Source organism: Dipodomys merriami, unplaced genomic scaffold, assembly GCF_024711535.1.
Source record: "Dipodomys merriami isolate MVZ:Mamm:240054 unplaced genomic scaffold, mDipMer1.0.p SCAF_59, whole genome shotgun sequence".
In the NCBI taxonomy this organism is placed as follows: domain Eukaryota; kingdom Metazoa; phylum Chordata; class Mammalia; order Rodentia; family Heteromyidae; genus Dipodomys; species Dipodomys merriami.
This window is the reverse complement of record NW_027206168.1, coordinates 6,927,692-6,949,223: the sequence shown is the minus strand read 5'-3', so window position 1 is coordinate 6,949,223 and position 21,532 is coordinate 6,927,692. Positions and strand designations below refer to the sequence as shown.

At 40.4% G+C, this 21,532-nt stretch overlaps 1 protein-coding gene and 1 non-coding gene across 2 annotated transcripts in view; both read right to left on the bottom strand.

Moving 5' to 3' along the window:
• Zzef1 (zinc finger ZZ-type and EF-hand domain containing 1) overlaps nucleotides 1–21,532 on the bottom strand; it is a 155,668-nt gene that overhangs the window by 34,394 nt on the left and 99,742 nt on the right. The window contains exons 31-39 of the mRNA XM_070001745.1: nucleotides 18,583–18,702; nucleotides 17,861–18,022; nucleotides 15,602–15,731; nucleotides 13,233–13,371; nucleotides 10,920–11,085; nucleotides 8,606–8,868; nucleotides 6,636–6,805; nucleotides 2,448–2,592; nucleotides 432–571 (exon numbers count right to left, since the gene is read on the bottom strand). Coding sequence (XP_069857846.1) covers nucleotides 432–571; nucleotides 2,448–2,592; nucleotides 6,636–6,805; nucleotides 8,606–8,868; nucleotides 10,920–11,085; nucleotides 13,233–13,371; nucleotides 15,602–15,731; nucleotides 17,861–18,022; nucleotides 18,583–18,702 — 1,435 coding nt within the window. The remainder of the gene's footprint in view (nucleotides 1–431; nucleotides 572–2,447; nucleotides 2,593–6,635; nucleotides 6,806–8,605; nucleotides 8,869–10,919; nucleotides 11,086–13,232; nucleotides 13,372–15,601; nucleotides 15,732–17,860; nucleotides 18,023–18,582; nucleotides 18,703–21,532) is intronic.
• Nucleotides 12,689–12,826, bottom strand: LOC138813349 (small nucleolar RNA SNORA8). Its single transcript, XR_011367751.1, has one exon. It is a non-coding gene; the product is annotated as a small nucleolar RNA SNORA8 (small nucleolar RNA).

Here is a 21,532-nt window from a genome sequence, read left to right as displayed (position 1 = left end):
TGTGCTATGGACTACCCTAAACAGGGGAAAATGTCTCCACACTAACTACTAAGGATTAAATGTCAATAATCATTTCAACTTCTTTTCCAAATTGCAGCAAAAATATAACAGTTATATAAACAGAGATAAATCAACATGAATAAATGGGAAATTTAGGTGAAGATCTTCATTAGTCTTTCAAGTTTTCTATGAGCTTAAAAATTTTCCAAATAAAAAAATGGAAAATATAATTATGATAAAAACAATAAATTACACATGTACTTACAAAATATGGAGTAAAGTCTAAGAGAAAATAACTTTATAATCTTATTCTCAGGGATAATTGCTGACTAATGGCAAGTTTATTTCGGTATACAGCTTTGTAACATTTTTTTTTTTCCCGTGCGTAACAACATCCTCTCTTTTATAAAGAAAATGCTGTTATCTCTTACCAACTTTGCTGGGGGTAACATGGCTGCTAGCAGTCCTAAAATCCTCTTCTGGGAACACTCAGCAAACACTTGCTCAGGATTTGGAGTAACTGCTTTTTCCTCTATTGGCTTCTGAGATGACGATTCTGAAATTTCAGCATCTGTGTGACAAAACACCAAGTTTTCAGATTTCCCAGTTTCTATATATGCATAAAGAAACAAACCACTGCACTGTCCCACTGTGGTTAAGAATAAAGCTAGGACTTTATTTAAAATCTGCTCAAAGGCCGGGTGCCCGTGGCTCATGCCTATAATTCTAGCTACTCAGGAGGCTGAGATCTGAGGATTGAGGTTCAGAGCCAGCCCAGGCAGGAAAAGTCTGTGAGACTCTTATCTCCAATAAACTACTCAGAAAACTGGAAATGAAGCTGTGGCTCAAGTGGTAGAGAGCTAGCCCTGAGCTGAAGAGCTGAGGGACAGCGCCCAGGCCCAGGCCCCACGACTGACAAAAAACAAAACCAAACAATAAAACCTGCTCAAGTTGTACACGGTAATACATGTCTATAAACTCAAGAAGCTGAGGCAGGAAGATTATGAAATTGAGACCAGTTAGAACTGCATAGTGAAACTTTGTCTCACACCAAAAAAATACTGAACACATCTTTGTGCAACATCCCATTCTAAAGGAAGCCTGTCAGTGGCTCTATTTGAGGGCAATTCTCTCCGAAACCTTCCCATTCTTCTGGCCTTATTGTAAAATTAGATGCTCACTAGCATTTAACATCTTGTATATTTGTATTTATTGTTTGTTTTTGCTTCTTTCAGTGATGTATCTGCAGCACCCAGCAATGTCTCTGGAACATGGAGGTACCTGATACGACAGTGTGAACTGGAATGCTGGTCCTTAGGGGAATCCAACTCTGGTAGACTTTGATGACTGGGCACTGATATACAGAATCAGCACATTCTGAGAACTTAACCCATAGATGGGGCTCAATGCCAGGTGCTTATTCCCACCTCCATCACAGAACAGCCAATAGCACAAATGTTCTCTCCTTGGGCTACCATAGGGTGAAGCTTGCTGGCCCAGTCTCATCAGCCTGTAGTACCTCCTTCAGCCTCCAAACTGCTCCTCTATCCTCCAAAATCCCCATCCTGATGGTCTATTTCTATCCTCTGCCACGCTGAGAGGTTAGAATTTCCCAGGCAGACAGCTTGGGCTTTGACAACAAAGTCCTTCATAGCAGCAGTATTCCATCTTCTCATATTCTGCTCCATTGCTATTCACTTGCCAAAAAGGTTTCTCTCCTGTGTTGTTCTGGGGCTTTTGCTCATTGTACACTTTTTGCCCTGAATGTAGGTTTTTCCACAGGAGTCTAGCATATTCACCTCCCCACATCTCTCCCTTTATATGGTTTAAGTGAACACAGTATGTTCCAGAGAATTACCAATCACAGTTAACTCCTATGTAGTCCTCTCCTCTGAGAAGAATCACATCCTACCTCAAGTGACAGTTACCTGTACCTTAGTCTTAAAGTTCAGTAGACAGGGACCATGTCTGTCTGCCGGTGTCAGTCCCTATTTCAACCCAGGGCCTAGCATGGTTTTTGGTACATAGAAGGCACTCAGTAAGGGGCTGGGAAGGTGGCTCAGTGGTAGAAGCTCTTGCCTTGCATGCATGAGGCCCTGGGTTCAATTCCTCAGCACCACATAAGCAAAAGAAAAAAAGCCGGAAGTGGTGTTGTGGCTCAACTGGTAGAGCTTAGCCTTGAGCTGAAGAGCTGAGGGACAGCGCCCAGGCCCAGAGTTCAGGCCCCATGACCGGACCCCAAAAAAAAAAAAAAAAAAAAAAAGAAGGCACTCAGTAAATAAATAAGGTGGGAAAGAAAGAAAGGAAAGATGACTTTCAAAGTGTTGTAAAACCCCATCTGATCAAAGAGAACTTGGCTGCCAGACAATTCCAAACTGAGTGCAAAATAAACTGACTGGAAATGAGTATGCGAGCATTTTAAGAGATCCGGGCCAAATATTCTTTACCTGGTGGTCCTGGAGGTGTATGAGCATCTGTAGGTACATCTGAAATTTGGATCTGGCATGAGGAATCCTTCATTAACAAGAGACTTGCCTTCTTTCTCTGTCTGGAATCCAAAGGTCTGATTTCCTTCTCTACAGCTCTCTTTCCCTAAATATAAAATGGTAAATGTAAAAGAAAATAAAAGTTTTTTTTTACAATGAAAGTTTATTCCATTTGTAACACAATTTTGCCACATCTTCACAAACTATAAATACTCCAAATTTCATTAGAAAAATGTCAATCAATTCTTTGGATAAATCTGTACTACAACGTAATAGAATCATGTCCCCTCAAACACTCTTTGAATGTCTGCCTCTCTGTCACAGTCTGCAGTTACATAAGCAAGGCACACTTATAAATACATTTAACTTTTAGAAGTTTTAAAAAGTTCTTCCCTGAGGAAATGAAAAATTTGTCAATTCTCCTCTAGTACACTATGGTGACCATCACTGATGTTTTCTTTTTTCAGGGAAAATAAACATTTCATTTAAAAAGTGTACATATATTACCTTTATTGTTATTATGAAGTTAATAAATCAGATCTAAAGCTTGGATGCAGATTATTTTATTGATATAGAAATGGCATTCTAAGGCTCTGTGACAGGGCTGAAGACTGTGTCTCTTTCCACTTTAGTTTGCTATAGAAGTTGCCTTTGTTAATATGGAATGCTTCAGGGGCTGGGAAGGTGGCTCAGTGGTAGAGTGCTTGCCTTGCATGCATGAGGCCCTCAGTTCCACTCCTCAGCACCACATAAGCAGAAAAAGCCGGAAGTGGCACTGTGACTAATGGTAGAACACTAATCTTGAACTGAAGAGCTCAGGGACAGTACCCAGGCCTAGAATTCAGGACACACACGCACGCATGCACGCACGCACGCACAGAAGGCTTCATAAATAAATTTAACAATAAACAAGTTTAATAATAAATAAATTTAACCAGATATCACTTGAGCACACAAAACCAGATAATATTCCCAAATCACAAATGCATATGCTCTTTTTAGTACTCTTTTAGGCTTTCCCTTTCCCCCCACCCACTCCTCTCTTGGGCTTTGGGCGCTGTCCCTGAGCTTTTGCTCATGCTCTACCACTTGAGCCACAGCTCCACTTCCCACTTTTTGGTGGTTAAGTGGAGATAAGAATCTCATAGACTTTCCTGCCAAACTGATTTCAAACCATGATCCTTAGATGTCAGCCTCCAGAGTAGATAGGATTATAGGCGTGACTCTCTGAATGCAGCCAAAGGCTGAGTGTTAAGTAGCACCAAACCATGAAAGATACTGCCTCTTCCCATCAACAGCTAACATATCTTCCTTTCTGGATACTATTACCTGGACATCAGCCCTACCTTCCTGAGAAAAAGGTACATTCCCTACAATCTGTGGCACTCTGTAAAGATAGAATTCCAAACTTCTGGTGAATAACTTTTATCTTAAGCTTTTTTTCCTGTTGTTACAGGACTACAAAGGGCTACTGCAGTTCTCTCTGCAGTACCCTAAAGGCCTCATTATTGGTCTGAGTCTGAGGCTGTTGTAAGCAGAGTCCTCTGCCTAAGGTTGGTTTCTCAGTTATTTAGAAAGTTTCCAAGTCAATAGGATAGACAGAGTAGATTTTTTTTTTTTTGGTCGGTTGTGGGGCTTGAACTCTGGGCCTGCGTGCTGTCCCTTAGCTCTTCAGCTGTAGGCAAATACTCTACCACGTGAGCCAATAGCGCCACTTCCGGTTTTCTGAGTGGTTTATTGGATAAGTGTCTCATAGACTTTTCCTGCCTGGGCTGGTTTTGAACCATGATCCTCAGATCTCAGCCTCCTGAGTAGAGTAGCTAGGATTATAGGCATGAGCCACAGGAGCTCAGCTCAGAGTAGATATTCTTAACAGGCTCTAAGATTGGCTAGAAGCATGTCAGAGTTAAAAAACAAGTGACTGCCAAGTCTTGTGCATGCCTAGAATCCCAACATTTGGAAGGTTAAGGCAAATCCTGAGTTCAAGGCCAGCCTGGACTACACAGCAAGAACCTGCCTCAAAATCAAACAACAAACACAAGTGATTAGTTCTTAGGATCTCAAAGCAGTGTGATTCTTAGGACCATTACAGTGGTAAATCTTAGGTTCTGTTGTAGAAATAGTAAGGGAAAATATGGCTTTGCTAAAAGATTTTAAGGTAGGACATTCTGGGTATGTCTAGCTGCTAGTGGAAAGGATTTCAAAAAAGGGCTAGCTCGAGAACAATAATGCTCAGGGACCTCCTTTAAAAAAAAAATCAAAAAGAAAAAAGAAAAGACAAGAAAAAAAAAGACAACCCCCCCCCCAAAAAAACACCTCATTTTAATCCCCAGGCAGGGAAAGTCTAAGATTAACCTGAAATGTCTTACTACAACAGAAATCAAGGAAGTGTTCATATAATGGTGACATGTCAAAGGGATACAAAAACCAGCTAGAAGGAGTTGCTACTAGCCAAATATAGGGCACTTTGAGCATGCAGAAAGATAAATAAGAAAAAGAGAGAAGTGGCACTGTGGCTCAAGTGATAGAGCACTCGCCTTGAGCTGAAGAGTGCACAGACAGCACCCAAGCCCAGAGTTCAAGCCCCACGACCGACAAAAAAAAAAAAGAGGAGATTTAATTCACTGAATAAAAAGAATCACTGAGCCTATTCTGATATAAATAAATGAACTGATAGAGATAAATAAACTGACAGTTCAGAGATATACATGTTTCCAGAGGCATATTTCAGGGATGATGACTTCATCTGTTTCTCCTAAATACATTCTCTTCCCCATCATAAGGGAAGTTAAAGGGCTTCCTGGTGCAGGGGTGTGTGGCCCTCCAGTATGATAGCTTAGATAAAGGCTGGAAGATTACATGCTGTCTTTTGCTGGTTCCATGGTGGCATGAAACTAATTTTCACACTTCTGCCTGGCACTTTTTCTTGTCTTCTTCTATATAACAATGGGATCCCTGTGAGCTATCACTAGTACTTGAAGAATCCTTACACTAGGGCCCTGATAAAGCAGGGGATGGAGACATCCATGGCTCCTGCGGCAAAGGCAGAGACATGAATAGCATGGCTTCAAACTTTGGAAACAGCATCATATCACAGAAGCAATCTGATGTTCTTCTAGCAAAAAAAGGTTTGTCCTTTTCTCTTTATTTTTATTTTAGATCTATAAAACAATCTTTAAGGGGCTGGAGTGCTTTAAGTGGTAGAGTGCTTGCCTCGCATGCATGAGGCCCTGGGTTCCATTCTTCAGCACCACATAAGCAGAAAAAGCCTGAAGTGGTGCTGTGGCTCAAGTGGTGGAGTGCTAGCCTTGAGCTGAAGAGCTGAGGGACAGCACTCAGGTCCAGAGTTCAGGCCCCATGACCAACAAAAAACAAAATAAAACAAAACAAAAACAAAAACAATCTTTAAAAGTCACTATTATAGGTTAAGCCTGTACCCATATATAAACTATGATGTTTAATTTTTAAACCATAAGCTTCTGGTATTACCTAGTTGTTGACTGAATTATAAACATAAATCCATGTATATATTGCTCATCAAGGGCTAGAACTAACTTCTCTAATGGCATAATCTTATTCAGTTCTTATAAAAACCACCAGATAATGGGAGTAGTTAACATTGGCAAAGAATTCACTATGTTTACATGGCCTAATCACTTGATATGCATTATCTTAAAGTGTGGAAAGTATGTAACTCCTTACAAAAACCCTTTGTTACAGTTTTTGTTATTATCACCCCCATTTTGCAGATAAGAAAAATGGAAGCAAGGAGACCATAGGAATACACTTGAGGACTAACAAAGCAGACCTCTAAACCCCATGCCTGAAACCTGGTGGAGGGTATGAGCCCTTAAACTCTCTGCTATGGAGCCTATTGTGAATGGCTTCCCAAGCCCATTGATCCTGCATAGTAAAGACATGCTATTTAGGGGCTGCGAGTATAGCCTAGTGGCAGAGTGCTTGCCTAACATGCATGAAGCCCTGGGTTCAATTCCTCAGTACCACATAAACAGAAAAAGCCAGAAGAGGTGCTGTGGCTCAAGAGTTAAGAGTGTTAGCCTTGAACAAAAAGAAGCTTAGGGACAGTGCCCAGGCCCTGAATTCAAGAGCCAGGACTGGCAAAAAGAAAAAAAAAGAAATGGTATTTACATTGCACTGCACTAATGAGCCTGTCTCTGACAGCTGCTGAGTGGGATGGACAGTTTTCTTCTCTAGCTGCTCCTCTGATGTCGGCGTTGACACTGTGATTGGCAGAGCCTGGTGTTCTGGAGTAGAGTCACCATCTGGCAGTATACCAAGAAGAGCTAGAGTTTTAAGACCTACAATGGAAGAGAATGATTAAAGTTTATATCTCTATAATGCAGAAAGAAAATTATATCATATATATGATATGATATATACACACATATAAATACCATGGAATATTACACAATCATAACAAAAAGTGAAATAATGTAATTTACAGGATAATGGATGTAACTGGAGAACATCAAACTGAGCAAGATAAGACAAGCTCAAAAAACAAGTATGTTTTTACTTATATGTGGAAGCTAGACCTAAAAGATACACATTTTCATGGACATGTACATACCTATATATCTATAACTATACACAAAGATAAACACAAAACATGAATCTAAATAACAAGATTACTTAGAAAGGGATAGAAAGGGGGAAGAAAAAAGGAAAGCAGAGTGTGAATAGTTTTGAAATACATTTTGAAAGGGGATGAAAATGCTTGAAAAAGATTTCAACTACTAAAATAGAACAAGGAAATCTGTTCCAATTGTTTCAGAAAAAGGGGAAGAGCAAATGATAAAGGGATGAGATTGACTGGAACACACTGTAAATGTGTGGAAAGGTTACAATGAAATACTCCTCTGGATAATATAAGCTAATAAAAATGCTAAAAAAGTTAGCTCCAATAAGCGCCATAAATCACTATGCCATATACAGAGATGGCAAAGGGCTACATTAACCATAGCCAGAAGTGTTCAGTAGTAACATCCCTTGTCATCTACATCCATTCAGTTATTGCTGTGGATGATAAAAACTGAACAGAAAAGGGTACCTGAACTTTACTAAAAACAGAGCACAAAAGACACCTAAAAGAATCCCAGCTAGTCAGGAGTCTGAGAGTCATGATTCGAAGCAAGCCCAGTTAAGAGTCTATGAGCCTCTTATTTCCAATTAACCACTAAAAAAGCCAGGAGTGGAATTATGGCTCAGGTAGTAGAGTGCTCACCTTGAGCACCTAAGGCCCTGAATTCAAGCCACAGGACTGGTAAAACAAAACAAAATCAAACCACATAGACTATTTTGAAACTATAAACAATGTATTTCTATGGTAGCATCATACACTAGCATTCTATATACCACTGGCAGACAGATTTTTTTAAAAAAAATAATTCTGATGTACTGATATCCACCTGCTATTAAGGTCTGATTCCCTAATGTTAACTAAAATGACAGTACATTACTTAAGAGAAATGTCTCAGAAGTTTAGTATTGAAACTATTTTTTTCCCCTAGCACCTTCAGTGAATCAAAATCACCTAGTTTTTGTAAAAACTATTTTTCTTTTCCTTCTCTTACGATTTTTTATTAAGTAGCTATACACAGGGGTTTCAACTTGTTTTTCTTTTCTTTTGGTCCTGTGTCAAAACAAAACATCAGACTGGCATTGAACATGTGATTCTCTTGCCTCTCAGCCTCTGGGATGTTGGGATTACAGATGTGCAACACCAAAGCCTGCCAAATTACTTTATAGATAGCTCTTATCTGGCATATGGAAATAGATTTGCCCTCTAGGTTAACAATATATATCTGGCTTTCCTAAGCAAAGTTACGAACATTCAACTACTAAATATTCTATCCACAGACTTCAAGAACTCTAATTATTATTTTTGTAACAGCATGTAAACATTTTAAGAAACTAAATGTTACTTTATACCAATAGTTCTCTCAACTGAGCTTCAGACTTAAATTCCAGGCTGGGGTGAATCCCTCTTGTAGGCCACAAGACTCTGCTGCTTCTGAGCCTCGCATCGTCTTTCACTGATGCCTGGGCTTTGCCTCAACCACTACCTGGGGTGTGGTCTGTGCATGAGGAACAGTCACCTTTGCCCTGGTGAGCCTTCATCAGACAGTCCCCGACCAGCTGCATGCACTGGCTCCGAAGGATGGCGGCACTGCTGCGGGCCTGAGGACCCAGTTTCTCCCCATCCATGTCCTCTGTGCTGGTCACATGGGCACTATAGAGAGCCAAGGCAGCAAAGAGCAGCCAGGAGTAGTTGTGGATATATGGCTGGATGAGCCTCTGGCGGTCACTGATCCGGATGGTCACCATGGGGTGGGCTGTGATGCTATGGGTAGGCAAATGGCTGCAAAGGCAAGACATTATTATGCATTTGTGACTCCAAACAGGAGCCCAGGCTTGGCTGTGACTGAACATTAATACCTCTAGATTATTGGTATTGAAATTTTAAGGGGAGATACGGGATTGCACCTCAGAAAAAAAGAACCAAGACTATCATACAATTTCTGGATTTTACAACCCCCTAAAAAACTGCCTGTGGAAATCAGGCTAAGTAAAAACTCCTTATTGTAAATTTTGCAGATGTGGAAATAGTGTTTTGGTAATATGAGATAATGCTCATAACTTAGAGGTAAATATAAAGTACACAGCAAAAAATGATGTAAGATATTCAATTTGTTTAAAATCCTTTAACAAGCTGGGTGTAGCAGCATAAGCTTGTAATCCCAGCACGTGTGGGAGACTAGGGTGAAAGGATTATGTTCTTGGAAGGCTCAAGCGGGAGGATTGTGAGTTCAAGGTTGGACTGGGCAACATAATGAGACCTTCTCTTAAAAAAAAAAAAGCAAAACAAAAAAAACTTTATGGGGGAAAAAGACTCAAATAAACTTAAGAACATATAACAAAATCTTCCTAATTGCTGAATCTGGGTAGTGGGTATATAAAGGTTCACTACAGTGAACTAGTCTCTCTAGTTTTGGCTAGGTTTAAATTTTTTTTAATAACAAAAACTTTCTTTAATAAAGGGAGGGCTTAGTGTATAACTAAGTGGTAGAATACATGTGTAGCATGTAAGGTCCTGGGTTTGATTCTCATCACTGGGGAAAAAAATGAAATCACAGAGCATATTTTTTTAATTAAAAAAAATTTATTTTTGCAATATTTGGTATTTGAACCCAGGGCTTCATGCTTGCTGAACTCTTCCATTTGAGCCATATCCCCAGATCTCTTTTTAGTTTTTCTCACATCTTTTGCTGGAGGTGGGCCTCATACTGTGATCTTCCTACCTAAAAGCCTCTTACATAACTGTGATCACATATGTGTACCATGATACCTAGCTTATTGTTGGAGATGGAATCTCATTAGCTTTTTGCCCGAGTTAGCCTCAAATCATGATCCTCTTGATCTATCTCCTGAGTAAATGGGACTATAGACCTCATGTGACCATGCGTGGTTCTTGCCTCTTGAAAACAGGAACTTTCTTTTTGGTTCACTATTCTATCTTCTAGCTCCTTGTCCCAAGCCTGGTATACAGAAGATATTAGATGAATAGTTGTATGAATGAATGATTCGGGATTTGTATTGCAGGAGTCAATGTCCCTGGCTATTCTCTAATTTGTGAGACTCTGGTCTGAGGCCTGCTTCCCCCAAATTCCAGACTTCTGGAAGAAGTATGGGGCAGCTTCGATCATATTTGCATGTTAAACACAATTTCCCACTAGCAACAGGTGCAGTTGGGGTACGTGAATTATAGGAGACCTCAGAAAAAGTGAACTGACAGTGGAGGCCAGAAATTGGCTTTTTAAAAAAATCTAGTGCATGTGCGTGCGTGCATGTGTGTGCACATATGTGTGCTGGTCATGGGGTTTGAATTCAGGGCCTGGGCTTGCTTTCTTTTCTTTTCTTTTCTTTGCTTCCTTGCTTCCTTCCTTCCTTTCTTTTCTTTCACCTGGGGCACTGTCTCTGAGCTCCTTTTGCTCAAGGCTAGCCCTCTATCACTTGAGCCACAGCACCACTTCTGGCTTTTTCTTGAGTAATTGAGGTAAGAGTCTCATGGACTTTCCTGCCTGGGCTGGCTTTGAACCATGATCTTCAGATCTCATCCTCCTTCAGTAGCTAGGATTGTAGTTGTGAGCCACCAGCACCCGGCATAGGCCTGGGCTTTTTTGCTCAAAGCTAGTACTCTACCACTTGAGCCATAGTTCTACTTTTTTTGGAATTAAGAGTCTCATGGACTTTCCTGCCAGGTCTGGCTTCTAACCATGATCCTCAGATCTCAGCCTCCAGAGTACTTAGGATTACAGGCATGAGCCACTGGTGCCTGAACAGCAGGCTTCTCATTAAGCAAAGATATATATCAAGAAGATGTGAAGTGTGTACAAGTCATCTGAGACATACCCATAGGAATATTTCTTTGCTGCATAGCATCCATAACAAAGATCAAAGTCATCACACACATTGCAGTTCATTCTTCGGCCTATGATCAAACCCTGGCAGTGGTCACAGGTAAACTCCATGTTGACCATTTCATGGTCATCTCCATGGCCTTCAGGCTTCACTCCACCTAGACAGAAAAGAGCAGTGTGAAGTGGATGGAACAGAGTGCTTGGAGAAGGGCCAAAAAAACCAATCCAAGCACTACAGCTGCTCCCCATCTATTGTTCAGGAGGGCAGAGTCCACACACATCTTCTGGAGACCAGTTAGCTCTGTCCTGATAACTGAGTGCATAAATGATATTTTCATGAAATGATAACCCCTCTGTATAACAACTTAATAATAACAATAAAATAATTTTAAAAATTTTATTCTCAGTACAGAGTTGCTGGACAATGGCATACTGCAAAAATCAATTCCTAGCATGATTGCTATTTGGCAGACACAAGCCCACAGGTAGATTTGTGAGATTTCTCCCATGACCCTCTTTTGACAAGAGTTAAGCATCTGTTGGTGCTTCTGCTAGCAAGCACTGCAGAATGATTAGAAGACAATGTGACCAGTGAATTAAAGGCACGAGACAGGCTGCTCTTGCCTCTTCCTTACTCCATGGCATATCCAACCTGATTTGGACTCTGCTTTATACGTCATATTTTATCGCCTCTGTTCTCACTGACTCCAATGCCTTTGTGACTATAGAGACTGATTTCCTAAGTGAGACTGACACAGACATGCTTTCCTCCTTGAGACCTTGTTAATGACTCCCCCATTTTCTGCAGACTTCAAATGACTAAACTTCAAATGTTAATGACTCCCCCATTTTCTGCAGACTTCAAATAACTTGAGCTCTGCCTGTCTTAATCCATCACTTAGTTGGACAGTCACTCAAGTGTGTCTATCTAAATTCCTTCTAGATGCTCACCTCTGTCCTTGGGCTTGTTCTACCTTCTGTAGTAGCATTTAGTTCATAACACCTGACTGTAACTTTCTTCAAAAACCAGTTCTTATCCCATCTCCTCCACGACAGAAATAGTATAGAAGTGCTGCTATACTACCAAATTTTTCTAGAAAAAGTCTGCATTATTTATTTATTACTCAACACATCACTCTTATACTAACAGTACTTCAGGGCAGGGACTGTATCTTTTACTATAGGGCCAACAGACAAGAAGCCCCAGTGTTCACCAAGGTCAGTGTACTTTGTTCAGTACGTACAAGTCAAATGTACTAAAGAATTTTTGAAGTTTACATATATACATATATACATACATATACATACATATATGTGTGTATGTATATTTTTTATTTGAAGTCAATAAATTTTTATTTAATCATTTTTACATGCTGTGACTCCTTCACTGCCCATCAAACTGAAGCTCAAGATTTCTCTTGAAATCTAAGGCAGCCCTTTTTGAAGCAAACAATTCAAGCCAGCTGTACCACTGCTCAGGAGGCCAAAATCTAGTCGCTATGTTCAAATGACCAACAAAAAGCTGAAACTCTGATCAGCCCTGCCACAAATCTTTTATTAGGGCTTCTTTTAGCGCTAGTACAGAATTACTGATGACACGTCTAAAATCTTTGAAATGTCATTCTGCAAACAAATTTTGAGATCACTTTTTAAGTCCAACAGCTTGATTCAACTGCTGACTGCCCACCTAGAGAAAGAAAAGCATTTGCTGAGAAGATCATTTATTCTAGGTATTATCACTATGAATCGTCAAACTGTATATATTGTATCAATAGAAATACCAGGTTTACCATGGACAAAGCCAAGAAAACCAACGATGCCAGATATTGAATTTCTATTGCACTGTCCTTTGAACACATCAGCAGGAGGTATTGCTGAATGCAGATACCATACAGTGCAGAGTGTGTGTGTGTGTGTGTGTGTGTGTGTGTGTGTGTGTGTGTGTGTGTGTGTGTGTGTGTGTGTGTGTGTGTGTGTGTGTGTGTGTGTGTGTGTGTGTGTGTGTGTGTGTGTGTGTGTGTGTGTGTGTGTGTGTGTGTGTGTGTGTGTGTGTGCGCACGCGCGCGCGCGCCTCTCTGTGCTCAAAACTAGCCTTCTACCATTTGAGCCACAGCACCACTTCCAGCTTTTTCTGTTTATGTGGTACTGAGGAATCGAACCCAGGGCTTCATGCCTGAGAGGCAAGCACTCTATCCCCTTAAGCCACATTCCCAGCCCCAATGAGAAGTTTTTAAATGGCAAGATCACATAAGATAAAAACAATTATTACTATTGAGTATGGCATACTCAAGTCTATGAAGTTTACCTAGGAAGCAAGTTTTGCAGAGATCCATGTCACTGCATTGAAGACACCGGTAGCGGTGCCAGGGAGCAATCTCATCACATCCATCACAAGAGATGTCCACATTTAGCAGGTCACAGTAACGAGCAATGAACATGTGCATCTGTAAGTTGAAATGAACATGATTAAACAAGTTTCTTATGTGGTACATTAATTCACTTAAGAGATACTTAAGTTTTCTAGGCACATCGGATGCTCTGGCTTACACCTACAACTTCAGATACTGAGATGGTGAGGATTGGAAGGATCACAATTCAAGGCCAGACAAAAAGTTAGCAAGACATCATCTCAACAAAACAGCTGGGTTTGGTGGTGGCACCTGTCATCCCAGGTACTCAGGAGTCTTAGATAGGTAGATTATAGCCCAGGCTGGTCTGGGCCTCCTCCCTTGTCTCTCCTTCCCCTGTCCCCTCCCCCCCAAAGCAAGACTGCTTGAAAAATAACTGAAATAGAAAAGGCTGAAAAAAAAATCTAGGCATACTCTACTAGGTGATAGTAGCTAAGATTTGTAGCCAAACAAATTAAGTGTCTATCTGGGAATTCCCTCAAAAAAAGCAAATTGTGAACATAGTGTTATAAGTGCTTTGGTAGGCAAATTTAGGGAACTTAGCAGCACAAGATGCTATCCATAGTATTGGAAAGGTTGAGAAAAGTTTTTCCCTCAACTAAGACCAAGGGACCAATAGATTGTGTGTGGGTAAATGTGACAGGTGTATCAGATAGAAGGAGTAGCACAGCTCTGACAGAAAGGGAACAAACAAGGGTTTATGGTGTCATGTAGTAAGTAGAATTCAGTCAAGAGTGGAAATAATCAGATGTAGTTAGAAAGGCTAAGCCAGTGAGGTGTCAAACGCTATTCTAAGGAATTACTAATTTTTTGGTTGGTTGTAGGGTTTGAACTCTGGGCCTGGGCACTGTCCCTCAGCATTTCAGCTCAAGGCTAGTGCTCTACCATTTGAGTCACAGCGCTACTTCTGCCTTTTTCTGTTTGTGTGATGCTGAGGAATCAAACCCATGGCCTCATGCATGCGAGGCAAGCATTCCAACCACTGAGCCACGTTCCTAGCCCCAGAAATTACTAATTTTTTAAACCGAAGAGTAATAGGAGTAGATTTAGTGTTCTCAAGGTTCCTGGCTGAGAAGAGACTAAAAGGAACAAGACAGGAGTTAGGGAGACTAACGGTGACAATGTTGGCTCTAAGGGTGGAATTGCATGCAGGTGGGACAGAGCTGACTTAAGAGGTACTAAGGAGGCAGAATGGGTAGTGCTGGTGACTGATTAACTTGGTATGGGGGTAAAGGACAAGCAAGAACAGAATTTAAATGTTTGGTCTAGGTACTTAGTTGGACAATGGCAGTGCATACAGACACAGAAATACTGCAAGAACACTCCTTCCTGATACTTAAAAATGAACCAAGTATGGTGCCATACGCCTAAGCTTGGGTTTCATAATGAGATTCTGTCTCAACTTTCTCATACTCCCCCTTCCTAGAAAACAAAGAAAAAAAATGAACAAAATCCAGAAATAAATCCTTCCTGTGGAAACAGTAAAAGCAGTGTTTCATGATCAAGCAATTGTTACCTAAATGCACTTAGATTCTACAATACATTCTTTCGAGTCTATAAATAAAAATGGAAAATATGTAGAAGAAATCTCCCATGATACCTGAGCACTATAAAATGGTTTCTAATCAGATACTAATAAGGCTCAGCTGGTATGCTCTAACCAAGCACCACAGAAGTGCTATATAAACAAACAAAAAATATATATAAAGTATATGTGAAGGTGGCATATAGTAGGTATTCAATACAGAGAAAAATGAATGGCTATGAGGCAGCAGATGTCTGACAGATATAATACCTCATGTAAGATGACAGGCAGCTGCCTGAGCCCAGTGCTTTTTCTCATCTGAATCATCTAACTTTGATTTAGTATGCTTAGTGTAGGCTTCTAACTGGAATGTGGCTTCTGTAGTACTCATCTACAGGAATAGAATGGTCTGCCCAAAGGATACTAAGCGTTTAAGCCATTCAGCAATTGCATATGCTTAAGTCTTTTACACATTACTATTTGTGTGTAACCTGCACAAAGGGGACTGTTAATATACATCAGCCTTGTAAGCCACTCTTCTGCAAGTCCAGCTCTATGGAGGAAGCCACTCTGATGGGTCATATCAAGATGTAGAGCTCCTCAGGTTAATCTCAGAAATGCGATCCTTAATGTCCCCTCCAGGAGCTCTCTCTGGAGACAGCATGCTGGCACACTCCAGGCATATTCTCCTTTCCAAACTCCTTGCAAGCCACCCAGATTACTCTAGTTGAGAGGTCTTACTTTCCTCTGCTTCTCTGGATCCTCCTGGGCTATTTTTTCATACCAGGCCTCAAACATGCCATCCTGACACTCATCCATCCATTCTGAATTCTGCTTGGCATCAGCAAGCTCATCCTCTTCACTCCACTGGCTGAAAAGACATAACAAGAGAAAAGCATGCCTCTCCTGGTACCCAAGGAAAGTGCTAGTTAGCGGACCTTGTGTTCCACAAGTCTAACAGATTGAGTATTTTTAGTTACTTTTTATTTTTCTAAATAAGAAAATTTACTATATTTCATAACTTTTAACAACTTAAAAGCAAATATTTCATGTCTAAAGGACAGCTAACCATTTTATAAATCATCCAATTAATTTTATTAGCATACATTAGATGTACAAGGAGGGTTTCACTGTGACATTTCCCACATGCATATAGTGTATCCTGATCTTCTTTACCACCTCCATCTCTCTCCATCATCCCATTCCCTACCTCTTAAAAACATTCCATCAGACTTTATCATTCTGTCTTTATTCACTGCCCTTCAAGCCCTCCCCACTCCTACTTATTTGCCTTCCTTCTCAATAGAGACTGCAGATTGAACTTCTAAAGGAAAAAGGCCAATTGTTTTTTAAAATACAGGATTTAGTTAGCTGTTTGATGGCTGTACACCAATAAAAGAGGGAGAAATCTTTTCCAGAGCACACTACACTGGGTGGGATAAACCTACTATGTGTCATGTAGTAGGGTCAAATACAATGATTTAAAAAAGTTTTGGTGGGGATGCTCAGAACATCATAATGGAATCAGCTTGACAGTGAGAAGATCCTGAGACTTCATATTTACCACGACCAGCTATATGACTTGTCCAGAAGTTCTATACTGCTGGATTCAATCATCAGATCAAAAACATTCAAAAATAACTGTATCTATACTGAACATGTGCGGATTTTCTTGTCATCATTCCCTAAATAATAAAGTATAACAGTAACTTAGAGATGATTTAAAATATACAGGATTTAAAGTATGTGTAGATTACATTCAAATATTAATATGTAAGGGACTTGAGCATCTTCAGGCTTTAGTATCTGTGAAAGTGCCTGGAACCAAGCACCCAAGGCACAACTATACTTGGATTTGGCCCTGTTCCCTCATTTCAAATAAAAGGTTCATATAGGTTCATATAAGCTCCTCTTAGATGTAAAATTATAAATTTCCTTAATTTATGCTTAGTGTGTTTTAGCAACCAAAATCCCAAACACAAAAATATTTACTTAATAGCAAATGCAAAATATTTTTCAACAACTGGTCTGGGAAGGTGGCTCAGTGGTAGAATGCTTGCCTTCCATGCATGAGGCCCTGGATTTGATTCCTCAGCACCACATAAGCAGAAAAAGCTGGAAGTGGCACTGTGCCTCAAGTGGTAGAGTGCTAGCCTTGAGCTGAAGAGCTCAGGGACAGTGCCCAGGCACAGAGTTCAGGCCCATGACTGACAGAAAAAAAAAATTCCAACCAAAAAATACACACTCATTCATGTATTCCAACAAAATGAATTTTGTCTACTCTTCTTAGCTCTGGGCTAGTGCTATGAGGAATGGTGTGAACATTCTGTCCCACTAGAGGACTACATCATGCAGGTGCAGACAAGAATTGAAATGATGGGCAAACTGACCAGCATGGTGATGGCTGCCCAGTGTTGCATCCTTTCTCTGATATCAGTGCCATCTGACATCAGGGCAAGGGCTGAAGGCAGTTAATAAGGAGACAGCTTTAATTTTAAACACAATCCCATTGCACAATGGAATGAGAAAAAAAAACTTCTTATAATCCAAGTCCTTATAATGTAGATTACAGTAGTTAACACCACATACAGGTATAACAAAAAATATAGAAAAGGGTTCTCTCAATTAACAAGGTATAGTAGGATCTCCAAAAATACAGAGGAGCTCTCTGAGTTCAGAGCACCATTGCTAACAACTTACATAGCACCACTACATGCCAGACACCATTTTAAACACTCAGAAATATAACTCACGCATTCTTGATGACAAGCCTTGGGTGCAGGTACCATTATTATCTCAGCTCTAAAGAAGAGGCAACTAAGGTACAAAGCAATTGGGTAACATGTTAACAGTCACCCAGTTTCTGAGTGGCAAAGCCAAGATGTATCACTCATACCCTAATCCAACTCCAGAGTCTATGCCCTCACCCCCATTGTGTCAACGATTCCTGTCTTTTATCTCCTACTCCAGGAACTTCAGAGTGTAGGGTTGTTTTCTTACCTGATCATACTATCGTGGACACTTATATTTTCTTGTGACATTTTCATTAGGAGATCTGGTAACTGAATATCAACAAAGAACGCAAGATCACAAGGTTCCCAGCCCATATCCAAAAGATGAAGTAGGGCTGTCTGAATGCACGATAAGGCAGGCAGCAGAGATCTAAAGAGGCCACACAAATGACAGTTATCAAAGCTGCCCATTACCAAAAGACAACAGGGTCACTGCAAGGTGGCCAACAGTTTGTAATGGGAAAGCACAAAATCTCTTATCTCAAACAAATATCCTACAAAGCTTAAGCAAAAGAACTGTGAAATAACCAGGCTGTGCTCTACCACTCGAGCCACAGCACCACTTCTAATTTTCTGGTGGTTTATTGGAGATAAGTCTCACAGATTTTCTTGCTTGGGCTGGTTTTGAGCTGGGAACTGCGATCCTTAGATCTTAGCCTCCTGAGTAGGTAGGATTATAGGCATGAACAACCAGTGCCTGGCACATTATAAATTCTTAGGTACATTTAGACCTATCCCTGATGAACACATGAGATGGAAAAAAAATTAAGAGGAATCATACTAATAAGGCAACATTAGTGATTAGCTTAGAGAGTAGAGGGCAATTTTATTCTTTGTGCTTTTCAGTATTTTTAGCACAGAACGTGAATTCCATTTATGATCAGAAAAAATCTTTTTTTTTCTCTAGAAATTTACAAAGTAATCCAGTACCTGTCATTTATGCTATTAAATCCTTTAATTGCTTTGACCAAAAAGAGAACAAGTTGATAGTAAGTGTCTCGAATTTCTTTGTGTAGGTCAGCACCACAGCCTTCCAAGTGTCCAAAATAACTAGAAATAGAGAAAATCATCAACTTAATTGCTAGGACAACTTTAACTAAATAATCCTGCTCCTTACATGAAAGAATGAAGAAACAGCAAGCTAAACAAAGTTGCACACAAACTTAAGGGAAAACAAGTACAATGACTTTAGATGGTGAACAAACCAACTGGTAGGTCCAATGGGTGAGCCAAAAGAGATGTTCAGGAAAAGTAGGGAGACGAGAACTATTCATCTTTCTTAGTTACATAGCCCCACAACATACTACTTGAGGGCCAGATACTGGGTGACTTATTTTTCACAAATTGCTTCATTTAGCCTCTGCACCCGCCATTCTGTCTCCCTTCACTGACTTTAGTAATAAACTCACTGGATTTTCTACTTGGATCAGTAACCTTGGTGACTTGAATATCCATGGGAATCATGCCTCTGTTTCTTTTTTTTGGTGTGTGTGGGGGTCTGGTTGTGGGGCCTGAACTCTGGGCTTGGGCATTGTCCCTCAGCTCTTCAGCTCAAGGCTAGCGCTCTACCACTTGAGCCATAGCACCACTTCCGGCTTTTTTAATTTTCTGCTTATTTTATATTCTGCTGAGGAATCGAACCCAGGGCCTCATGCATGCAAGGCAAGCGCTCTACCACTGAGCTATCTTTCCAGCCCCCTCTGTTTCTTTTTCTTTCAATTCTCTGTTATTTTCACTGCTGAGGATCTTCTCATGTATCCTTTAGTCATCTCAGTTTGATGATCATTTCCTTGGCCTTGTCATCAAGCAATAGCTACTTCATAGCATGCTACTCTGCCTACTGACTCTCATCCCACTCTTCTACTAAATATTCCCACACAATTTTTTTATTTAATCCTAATGAATCCCAGCTTATGAGGCCACATCATATTTGTCATCTACTACTCCTACCATGCTTGCTTTCTCTCTGCTCCAATCTCACATTAGACTCCATAGCTTATCACCACCCTCAGACTTGAGCAAACATCAGTTCTATGGCCTCTTTCTATATACATCTTGCCTAAGGAAGCTTATACCTGTATCAAAACAGCTGAGTGTTGCTGGAGCAAATACCATATAACCAAGCTGACTAGTGTCAATTTAAATTCACAGCCACAATTCTTTTCATTTTTATTTTATTTTTTGCCAGTCATAGGGCTTGAACTCAGGGCCTGGGCACTGTCACTGAGCTCTTTTGTTCAAGTATAGTACTCTACACCACTTTGAGCTACAGCACCAATTCCAGGTTTTGAGTGGTTAATTGGTTTTAAGAGTCTCAAGCCGGGTCCGAACCATGATCCTCAGATCTCAACCTTCTCAGTAGTTAGGATTATAGGTGTGAGCCATCAGAGCCCAGCTTTACAGCCACAATCCTTAGAGAAGCACTTGAACAGGCAGGCAATTAAAAATGGCTTTCTCAATTCTTTTTTTTTTTTAACCCCAGAACAGGGGTTTGAACTGAGGGCTTTCCATTTATCAAACAAGTGCTGCTCTACCATTTGAGCCATGCCCCAACCCAACTTTCATTACTATCTAAAATGTACTTGTCTCTCCTTAAATGGCCATTATCATCTTCTCAACTTCTATTTTCACATTTTAACTTGAGAAAAAAAATCTGGGGGTAGGATTTATGCCTGTCCCAGCTACTTAGGAAGCATCAATCAAGCAGATCATGATTTGAGGCCAACCAGGGCAAGAAAGTTTGTGAGACTACATCTTCACCAATAAAGCATAGCCCCGGGAAGAGTGTCTGTCATTTTAGCTACATAGGAGGCATAAATGGGAGGACTTTAATCCAGGCCAGCCAGGAAAAAAACATGAGACACTATTTGAAAAATAACTAAAGCAAAAAGGCATTGGTGTATAGCTCAAGAGGTACAGTGTTCATCTACCAAGCATGAGACCTCTGAGTTCAACCACTAAAATAAAAAATTTATATAGAAATTTACTCATTTTTGTACTTAATCTTCTTGCATATGTATTGCATTGTATGAAAAGCTATGTTTCTTCCTTATATTCTAATTCTAAAAGGCCATCCTCTCTAACTGATACAAGTTGCTGCTGCAAACTGTCTTATCAGCTCCTAGATCCAGTTTGCAGCCCTTACTAATTTCTACCGGCATTCAAAAGCGCTCCTAAAAAAAAATCCCTCAGGTTCAGTGTTGGTTATATAGATTATGTTAGAGCATGTACTTAGTGAGTAAGGCCTTGGGTTCGATAATGCAATATGGAAAAACTAAAGCAAAAAACCCTCCTGCTCCATATGCCCTTATAATGTATTTCTCTGCTCCCCTTTTAGGCCAAATTTCTTGAATTAGTTGCAGTATCTCTGTTTTATCATCCCCACTTTTTCAAACCAAGTCCAAGGGGACTTTGACCTCACAGCTCTATTAAGAGGTGCTATATCCAGTGTTTTTATTCTTCCCAACTCTCTCATTGGTACTCAACTTGCCATTTTTGTCTTTTTTTTTTTTTTTTTTTTTTGGTCATGGGGTTTGAACTCTGGGCCTAGGTACTGTCCCTCAGCTCTTCAATTCAAGGCTAGCACTCTACCAACTTGAGCCACAGCGCCACTTCCGGTTTTCTGGTAGTAAGTCTTTCTGGAGATAAGTCTCCCAGACTTTCCTGCCTGGGCTGGCTGTAAACTGCAATCCTCAGATCTCAGCCTCCTATGTAGCTAGGACTACAGGTGTGAGCCAATGACGCCTGGCTGTTTTGTTTTGTTCCCTTTTTGTCTTTTGAGTTACAACCTTCTATTAGCTTCTATGATATCCGCTCTCTCACTGAGGTCCTCCATCTATTTCTAGGGCCAGTCCCTCTTGATCACATTAGCTGATTCATC